Source organism: Elephantulus edwardii, unplaced genomic scaffold (assembly GCF_000299155.1).
Source record: "Elephantulus edwardii isolate Elephantulus edwardi_28Jun2011 unplaced genomic scaffold, EleEdw1.0 scaffold00307, whole genome shotgun sequence".
NCBI classification, from domain to species: Eukaryota; Metazoa; Chordata; class Mammalia; order Macroscelidea; family Macroscelididae; genus Elephantulus; species Elephantulus edwardii.
The window spans coordinates 472,499-483,077 of NW_006400057.1; the positions used below are offsets into that span (position 1 = coordinate 472,499).

A 10,579-nucleotide genomic window follows, 5' to 3' on the forward strand; every position below is an offset into this window, starting at 1 on the left:
TGGACATGTTGTAAAGAGAGACAGGTCTTTAGAGAGGGACATCATGCTGGGTAGAGTAGAGGGACAGCGCAGGAGGGGAAGACCCTCTATGAGGTGGATTAATTCAGTGACTGGCGTACTCGGGATGCGTGTGTCGGGGGAATGAGATTGGCACAGGATAGAGCACGGTTTAGGGCTGTTGTACATAGGGTCACTATGAGTCGCAAACAACTCGATGGCACATAACAGCAACAACAACAACGTTTTAAGTATATAAAAATTGATAGAAGGTTAGGCTCATATGCATGTTAAAGAATACAGAAAAATTTTAGAAAGCAGAGTAAGTAGTTAGTTGGAGATTATCTAGTAGAATGCATCACATAGTTATGAAAATATTGGTTTCTCAAGAGTAATTCACCGGCCTTCCCTTTAAATCTCCTTTCAGGGAGGGTGGTCGGTCACTGAGTCAGAACCAACTCATGGTTGACCTCCAGGAGGTTTTTAGAGGCTGTAAATCACACAGAGGGAGACTGCCCATCTTTTTCCCACAGAGCAGTTGGTAGATTTGAACCATCTGCCTTTGAGTTGGCAGTGCAACTCTTTACCCCTAGGCCACCAGAGTGCCCTTTTAATTTATTTTTTATATACATGTCCTCCGAATCCAGGCCTCCAAATCAAAGTCAAAGAGCACAGCTCCTTGGGGCCAGGACCCCTTTTTGTTTAATTTTTATTATGCCCAGTGTCTCAATTGATGCCTCCTTAGGGCCTGGCATCCAGCAGGTGTACAGTGGTTTGAATGGAAGGCTGGAGGGAGAGAAGGAAGGAGCAGAGGGAAAAACGATTTCCCAATTCCCTTTGCCTTTCTCTGAAGTGAGGATTCCAGCAGTCAGCCTGCCAAGAAAGGCACCAGACAAGGAAAGATAGCCAGGGAAGACAAAAGGGCACATCCTTGGCAGGGCATGTGTCTTCAAGTAAAAGGTGAAAGCAGAAACCAACCTGTTGTACACCCAGCTCTAAAGTGAAGCATTTAGAACTAGAACATCAACTCATTTTCTTTTATTTTTAAAAAGGAAAATATTAATTATGGAATAAATTGGGAAGGTAGAAAAGAGGAATAAGAGCTATGAAGGGGGTCAAATATTTTCACATTTTTCCAAAGTAGGCTTGTAATTGTTGGAGTGGTTGGTGGGAAAGAAGTTTAAGGATATTTATGCTAAAGGAAATGCTTTTGTGTAAGGGCCATGTTGACTTGTTTGTTTTCCCCCTATAAATCTGAAGTTGTTCCATAGTTCTTCTAATTCAGAAGACCCCTCCCCAAGTTGTAAGCACATTAAAATACTGTTGTTAGGTGCCATCGAGTTGCCTACGACTCATAGTGATCCTCTGAACAACACATCTGAACCTTGCCCTGTCCTGTCCCATACACGTCATCTCTGATACACTTGAGCCATTGTTATAGTCCATTGTGTCAGTCCATCTGATTGAGGGTCTTCCTTTCTTTCACTCCCCCTCCACCTTTCTAAGCCTAATGCTTTTTTCCAAGGACTGCCTGCTCCTGACAGCATGTTCAAAGCATGTGGGATGAAGTTTCACCATCCTTGCCTTTAAGTAGCAGCCTGGTTACACTTCCTCCAAGACAGACTTGTTTGTTCTTTTAGCAGTCCATGGGATATTCAATACTCTTCTCCAGCACCACAACTCAAAGACATTGATTTGTCTTCTGTCATCCTTATTCATTGTCCAGCTCTCAGATGCATAGCAGGTAATCGAAAAGACTATGGCTTGAATGAGGTACATCCTAGTCTTTCAAACGGCCATCATTGCTCTCTTTAGGCTCTTAACATAGAACTTCCAGAAGTTCAAGTTGGGTTTAGAAGAGCCCGTGGCATCAGATATATCATTGCTGATGTCAGATGAAAGCAGAGAATTCCATAAGAGTGTCTATTTGTGTTTTATTGACTATGTAAAAGGCATTTACCTATGTGGATCATAACAAACTTATGACTAACATTGAGAAGAATGGGAATTCCAGAACACTATTAATTATGTTTCTACAAAATCTGTACCAGGAAGCTGTTGTCTGAACTGAGTGAGGGAATACTGTATTGTTTTAAATCAAGAGAGGTGTGTGTCAGGGCTGTATCCTTTCTCCATGCCTGTCCAGTCAGCATCTTGAGCAAATAATAAGAGAAGCTGGGCTTTATGAAGAAGAGTGTGGCTACAAGATTGGAGAAAGACTCATCAACAACAACCTGCATTATGCAGATGACACAACCTTGGTTGGTGAAAGGAAGACTTGAAACAAAGGCTGCAGAAGATCAAAGACTACAGCCTTCAATATGGATTGGATCTCAACATCAAGAAAACAAGAATCCTCACTGCAGGCAACATCGTGATTTTTTGCAAGTGTGTTGCTGTGTGCCATCGTCTTGGAACAGAACCATAGCTGACCCTCTGATGAATTTTCAGAGAGAGAAAATAGCACGAGTGGATAATACACATCCTTCTATGGAGCAGCTGGTAGGTTCTAACTTTGTGCCTTTGGGATTGTAGCACAGTTTCTTACCTCTAGACCACCACAGCTTCCCTTTGCCAGCATGGCAACCTCTGTTTCATCCTAGAAAACGTTTCAGCTTCTTTTCCCTTCTTACCCTGGTGTACACTGTTAATTCCTTGCCTGCAGCTAGACTAAACATTGTGCGTTACTGGTTTAATTAATGATCTCTCTGGTTGTATAACAGAATAGGTAGAGCAGCTATAAAATACTTAAGTTCTAAGTTCAAATCTGTTTTCAAAAGGAAGACCAAAATAATCAGTTAAGATCTGTTAGTCTAACAAAAACATATTTGGTTATTAAAATCATGATTCAGAAATCTGGGCAGTGTGTAGAGGGGGTGTGTGTGTGTGTGTGTGTGTGTGTGTGTGTGTGTGTGTGTCTCTGAGATGTACATCAGTAAGATGTTGTCAGGGGCTGGTGAGTCAGCTCGCCCATAGCGACCCTGTGAGCAACAGTTCTGAACTTTGCCTTATCTTGCAATCCATGTTGTTGTTACATGTCATCTTGTTTGAATGAACTCAGAGCTGACCCTCCAGCAGGTTTACAGACGCTGTAAATTGCATGGGAAGAGATTACCCATCTTTCTCCCTCTGAGTACCTCTGGAACCTCCTCCCTTTGGGTTGATGGTACAACTCCTTACCCCTAGGCCACCACAAGCCGTAGGGCTCTGGATTTAGAATACTGTGTGTTTATCATGCTGTTCTTAAACAATCCTATGCTATTTTCCTCCTTGATCCAACCAGGCTCACACAGTCAAATTTAGACAAACTAAGATTTTAGTCTCCTGATGGGAGAAAAAATGAAGCCAATGGACCACAGGGAGAGAAAAGGATTTTACCACAGTGGACACCAAAAGCAGTCATTAGCTGGTTAAGTTTGACACCAGCTGCTTCAAACTCCATGTTACTTAATTACTAAAAAGAAATTGCTGGAGTAAAAGAATGTTCATTGTTACAATTATATAATCATTTACATGCTCTCATGGTTTATTCTTTGCTGATTTTCAAATCCTTGGCCTGTTTTGCATACCATGACTTTGGAAATTTTCATTTAATCCACAGATAAACAGCTAAACTGAGCCGTTATATTGCTCTTTGGGATGTCTTCTTAAGGAAAAGAGCAGGGGAGGAAAAAAGAAATAAAAAATTCATTTTAAAAGATGAACACCCCCATCTTTTCAGGTCCCCACTGGGTCTTTCCTAACTAATTCTGTCACACCCTCCCTCTCCACCCACCAAACTCTATGACCCTGTGATTTCCTGCCTCCCCACCCTCACCCCACCTGCCCCACTCCCATTCCATCCCTTCCATCAGTAAGTAGCTGGAGCAGTCAGTGACCCAACACCCCTAACAGCAGTTAGAGCTCCCAGCCCAAGGGAGGTTGCAAGTCTCAGAGCGAGAAAAAGCCTTCCACTGTCCTGCCTCACCAGGAAAATCTAAACTATCTACATTCTGCTGCTTGAATTACTTTATCAAATATATACACTATCTGTACTAAAACGTATTGTTTAAGTAAAATAATATATTTACACATATACACACACAGATTACCCACTAGAAAACCAAAGTACCTCTTAGTCTAATTGACACTTCAGCCTCTCAGAAACAGCACGTTAACCTTTTTTGCTCCACTCACGAGCTCCTTGATAATCTCTCAGACTCCTTGCAGACAGGTCAGAGCCAACTCATAGCTGATCCTCCAGCACATTTCTGATGCTGGAAAGCACACGAGAGGAGAGTGCCCATCTTTCCCCCTGCAGAGCCACTGGTGGATTCAGACGGCTGGAGAGAAATGACCTTTGAGTTAGCAGCACAACTCTCTGTGGCCGAGGCCACCAGTGCTTCCTTAATAGCCCTGTTGTTGTTGTTATTGTTTTCAAAGGGTGGAAGTCACATGGAAGGAGACTGTCCAACTTTCTTCATGACGCAGCAGCTGGATTCGAAGTGCCTGCCTTTGGGTTGGGCAGCACCACTCCTTACCAATAGGCCACTAGAGTTCCCTATAATAATGTCTGCTTCACCTTTAAATTCAGAAGAATGGTTTGAAAGAATGTGATTTTTTCTATAAAACAAAAATACAGCTTAATGTTCAAATTTAACTTAAACTTGATCCTTAGTTTTTGACAAAGATTTAAAAGGGTAATTGGCACAAAGAAGACTCTAATCTAGAAAACCAGATTCTGTTGAATTGATTCCAACTCAGGGAGAAACTGTGTCAGGAGACTAGTGTTTCATAAGCTCTTCTCTGTCGTTGTGCACCATCGAGTTGATCTGACTTACAATGATCCAGAGACAAAGTAGAACTGTTCTATAGGACTTCGTAGGCTTTAATCATTCCAGGAGCAGATTGCTAACTCTTTGCTCCTGTGGAGCCGCAGGTGGCTTTGAACAGCTAACCTGTAGAATAGCAACTGAACGTTTAATCATCACACCAGCAGAGTTCCTTAGCTCCCCTAAGGAAGCTGTTGTTGTTGTTAGGTGCCATCAAGTCATATATGACTCATAGTGACCCTGTGAACGATGGATCTGAACCGTGCCCTATTCTGTGGCATCCTTTTCATCTCTGATATGCTTGAGTCAATTGTGACAGTCACTGTGTCAATCCATCTTGTAAAGGGTCTTCCTCTCTTTGACTGACCCTCCACCTTTCTCAGTATATGGCCTTTTTCCAAGAACTAACTGCTCCTAACAATACCAAACTATGTGAGATGAAGTTTCATCATTCTTGTCTCAAAAGATCACCCTGGCTGTACTTCCTTCAAAATCTATTTGTTCGTCATTTTGACATCCATGGGATAATCTGTACTCTTCTCCCACACCGCAACTCAAAAGCATCCATTCTTCTGTCATCCTTAATCATTGTCCAGCTTTCAAACACATAGCAAATAATTGACAACATCATAGTTTATATCAGGCACACCTTAGTCTTTAAACTGACATCCTTGCTCTTTAGCACATTAAAGAGGTCCTTGACTGCAGATTTTCCCAACACAATGTCTTTTGATTTCTGTACTGCTGATACCAAGGGTGTTGAGTGTGGATCCAAGGAAGATGAAATCATTGACAACTTCAGTCCTTTCTCCATCTGTCATAATGTTGCTCATTGGTCCAGTGGTAGTGACCCATGGTTTTTTTAAAGCTGAGATATAATCCATATTGACAGTTGTAGTCCCTGATTGTCTGCAGCAAGTATTTCAAGTCTTCTAAGGACTTTTAAAGTTGTGTATTTTATCTGTGTAAGATCTGTGTGACAGATATATACCCCAAATCCCTCCCCTAAGTTCGTATGAGATCCCCTTTAGGGGACACAGTGACTCCCAGCTATCTCTAGTTCTGTTCTACAACTCCACAAACTGCAGAACATCATGAAAAAAGAATTGCTGACACCACCTAAGTTCCTACTTCATGTTAAAAGTAAGAATTAATATTTTGTTAGATAAGGCCTGTGTATCTCAGGGCCCTGTAGATGGGCCCTGTTGCTAGCCACTTTTTATTGGGAGGTGAGGGTGAGGGAGAAATAACATATTTTCACAAAGAAGTAAGCCTTTATTTAGCTCTATAGAATTAGGATAAATAAAGTACCAAGAAGATAAAATGGAATTGGCTTTCTTCAAACTGTCCTGGGGGTCTTTTTATTCTAGCTTAGATTCTTTGTCTCTGTGTCGACGCCATTCTGAAAACCAGCTCTCTGAGGGTCACTTTCTCGTACTTTATGGCTTTGAAGGGTTTTCTTGGCCTCTCGGATATATCATTTCTTTTTGCCCTTATGTTATATCACACTGAAGGTATACAACTATTTGGCTTATCAGATCTTGGGGGATCATTGCAGAGTTTCCATATTTTATCTTTACATGTATTTTGGGGGGACACAGTTCAGTCTATGACACGATGATATTTTACATCTTTGTGACTATTTGATCCCCAGTGATTAAGGGTTGAATGTAACCCCCCATTAATCTTATCACAGCCCTGACCTGATTGATGTAAAGGGAGCTTCCCAGGGGCCTAGAACATTTTTATCTCCAGGAGGTAAGAGAAGGAGAGAAAAGCTAGCTAAAAGGGGAGCCTCAGTACCACCAAGAGTACATCCTTCTGGACTCGAGTCCCTTCGCTAGGAAGCTCCTTGTCACTGGGCAGCCCACGGTACCTGGAGTTCCCCGAGGAACAGCCACCATACAAACTCAAAAGGAAACATACTCTTCCGGAACTGATGGAGAGGGAGGGCCTTCCCTGAGACATGGTACCTTGACTTTGGTAATGTAGCTCTAATGGCTGCCAATCCAAAGGCTGACCATTTGAATTCATCAGCTTCTCTGAGGAAGGAAGACGAACAGTCTCCTGTGCAGCTCACAGCCTCTGAAAATCTGGTAGAGGGTCAGCTGGGAGTCCTCCTCAATGGCAGTGAACATCGGTAAAACAGGAAAATATTTTTTCCTGTGAAAGAAATCAGTCACATAAGACTAATACTGTATAATTCCATTTATATTAAATGGTCATAATAGGCTAATTAGTGGTTGCTTGGGCTTAAGGGGGAAGAATGGGAACATTCAGGAGTGATAGTGTAAAAGTACAGAATTTCGGGGGGCATATGTAATGTTCTAAAACTGTGATTGGATAACTTTAAATATACTAAAAGCCATTGAATTGTACACTGTAAAGGGGCCCGTTGTACAAGAACTCTAATAGTGCAGAGATTAAAGTGGTCGGCTATTAACCAGTTAGTGGTTTGAGTCCATGGAAGACAGATGTGACAGTCTGTCTGTGCTAATCCAAAGCCAGCACCTTTCTAGGGGTTCAGGTCCACCAGTGAGGGAAAGATGGGCAGTTTCCTCCCATGCAGTTTGTTCATCGTCATAGACTCAGAACCAACTCACAGCTGATTCTCCCACTGGTTTTTAGAGGCTGTAAATTGCATGGGAGGAGATTGCCTGTCTCAGTCCCTCAGAACAGTTGGTGGATTTGTAGTATTTGCTTTGGGGTTGGCAGCACATCTCCTTACCACTGAGCCACTAGAGCCCTGATTTACAGCCTCCAAAAAGCTTCTGGAGGATCAGCTGTGAGTTGGTTCCAGCTCACCAGCCGTGAGTTTGAGTAAAAGTCTTTCCCTTAAAAATGTTTTTCTATTGAAGGGTCCAATCCATTACCATGCATTGAATTAGTTTGTTGTATCCTTAAGAGGACTTAGTCTACTCCAGGCTTTTTGAGTTTTTGTCAGGAGTGGCATAGAGGTGACATTGTTTGCCATCAAGTCGAAACTGACCCATAAATGGATCCCCCAGGTGCGTTTTCAGTGGCAGTAAATCACACAGAACAAGAGCTCCCTGTATACTTGTTAGTGTGTTATATATATGTCAGTCCTTGAGCAAGTGATTGAAGTGGTGAAAGATGTATTTATCCATTGTAAAAGTACTGGATTGGGCACAGGTGCCATCAAGTAGGCACAGAAAGAGGGTTTGCTTAGTTTCTGGAGAGTTCTATTTCCTTATCTGTAAAGTGGGGAGGGTGGTACTAATTGAGGGAGATCTGGTGACTTAGTGGAAGGAGCTGAGTTCTCATCCCAAAGGCAGATGATTCTAATCCACTAGCTGCTCCACAAGAGAAAGATGGACAGTCAGTTCTTGTGCAATTTACTGCCTATGAAAACCTTCAACTATGGGTCAGTTCTAATTCTCTGGTCAACAAAATATTTTATTATGATATCTAGGTGTTAATTGCATATAGCTGTTAACTGAACCAGTTCATATATTAAAGAATAAAATTAGAAGTCAAATTAAACAAATAAGCACAATTAATAGAACTATCTTTCTTCTAACGGAATATCTTCTGTTTTAATTAACTATCCCAACAATAGCATCTTGTGCCTCGAACTAATTTAGATGCTTACATCTTGCTTTATGATCTAAAAATTGATGCCTTCTCAAAATTTCACATCTTCTAATATGGTGGCCTAGTGCTAAGGGGCTGTGCTGCCAGTCCAGAGGATGTGGTTCAAATCCACAAACTCCTCCGTGGGAGAAGGATGGGCAGTTTCTCCTGGGTGATTAACTGCCTCTGAAAACCCACTGAAGGGTCAGCTATGGGTCGGTTCTGACTCTTTGGTACATAATAACAGCGGTAATATTGAGAATACAATGATCTTGGCCAGTTAATAAAGCTCATTTTATTTATTTGGTGCATAAAAGCTTCTTTCCATGCTCTGTGCTGTGCAGGACTGTCGGTGTAGAAAAGAGAGGAAAAGACTGAAAAGCTTTCTAGTCTAGTGGTTGATCTTTGGATGTCACATTTTCTTTTCCTTTTTGTTTTTAAGTTTGTTGTTAAATTGGGTGGGAGGAAATTTTATGTGATTGTATTTATTTGGTCGAGGACTGTAGCCCAAAAGCTTAATTTTTTTCCCCCTAGGTAGACTATTTTAGATATTCACAGTATCCCTTTCTTACATAAATTTAATATGTTGTTGTTATGTGCCGTTGAGTCGCTTGCGACTAATAGCGACCCTATGTACCACAGCTCTAAACTCTGCTCTGTCCTGTGCCAATCCCATTTTCTCCGAAACACTCATCCCGATTGCCCCAGTCACCAAATCAATCCATCTCCCAGAGGACCTTCCCCTCCTGTGCCTGCCCTCCACCGTCCCAAGCATGATGTCCCTCTCCAAGGACCAGTCCCTCCTTATAACATGACCAAAGTATGTCAGACGAAGCCTCAGAATCCTTGCCTCCAAGGAGCAGCCCGGTTTAACCCTTTCCAGGATGAATCTGTTTGTTTTCTTAGCAGTCATGGCACTCTCAACAATCTTCTCCTACACCAAAGCTCAAAAGCATCAATTCCCCTTCTATCCTCCCTGGTCATTGTCCAGCTCTCTAACACATAACAAGTGATTTAATAATATTAATTAAATTTAATATAGAGATAATTTAATTAGACAGGAGTCTCATACATACAACTGCTTTGACCTAGTATGTCAGAATCTTCTCTGTTGTCATTAGTCTCATATGGGGACAAAGATGACAGTGTGTTGAGGGAGTGAGCATTTTTATTTTCTCCTCAGAAGTATAGTGGGCAATATAAAAAGAGAAACAAGTATTTCCTCTGTAAATTTCTATGCCAGCTTGCTACTCAGTATCTGTTGACACTGCACCCAAGTTTGTCACATTGATGTAGATGTGACACAAATTACACCAACTCTTTTTTATTTTTTTGGCAGGTGTCCTCGTGGACTTGGGGCTGGAGGAAAGTGTGATGGCTCATCAGAGAGCAGAGAAATACATTGTTCGTCTAGACAACGATATTCAAGCCAAGTTTGATGTTTTTATGAGAAAGGTGAAGCAGAACCCGTACACACTGTTTGTGCTCGTTCATGACCAAGCCCATGTGGAACTAACGAGGTGATTGCTTCAGAGTGAGCAGATACAATCTTTTTCTTTTTTTCCTACCGCAGTAGTTATTACATAAGAAAATCTTTCAGGAGCTCTAATATATGACATCTTCCTACAGGTAACATTGCTATCCTTTTCTTGCTCTCTCAATTTTATTTTTTTTTACTTGTTTTTGTTAGTAATTACAATGAAAATTTACAGAGATTTTGGATTTCCATTCATTCATTGTTACACTTTTCTCCCTGCCCCCCTCTTCCCCAGTACACTCTTTTCTTTGAAAAGTAAAAGAAAAATTCTTTCATTGTTTTACACTCGCTCCCCCCAAGTCCATCCCACTATGCAGCCTTTGTTCTGGACTATCACATATCCCTTTTAAACAGTTTTCTCCCTCATCTGTTTCAATGCAGTGTACATTATTTATCCCCTCTTTCTCAGGCTCCTCGAAACCCCAATGTCAGTTCTGTTTTACAACAGTGGCACCATGCAGTATTTTTCCCTTTGTGACCGAGATACCTCACTCAGCTTAATGTCCTCCAGGGTCACCCATTTTGAATAATATTGCAGGAGTTCCTTGTTTTTCAATACAGCATAGTATTCCATTGTGTGAATATACCACAGCTTCTCTATCCATTCATTTGCTGATGGGTGCTTAGGTTGTTTCCAACT

General features: G+C 41.6%; 1 protein-coding gene across 1 annotated transcript in view; it reads left to right on the forward strand.

The window, feature by feature from the left end:
• The window catches only part of GREB1L (growth regulation by estrogen in breast cancer-like), a 166,649-nt gene that overhangs the window by 104,173 nt on the left and 51,897 nt on the right, over window positions 1–10,579 (forward strand). The window contains exon 14 of the mRNA XM_006901059.1: window positions 9,742–9,922. Within this exon, the coding sequence (XP_006901121.1) occupies window positions 9,742–9,922 (181 nt within the window). The remainder of the gene's footprint in view (window positions 1–9,741; window positions 9,923–10,579) is intronic.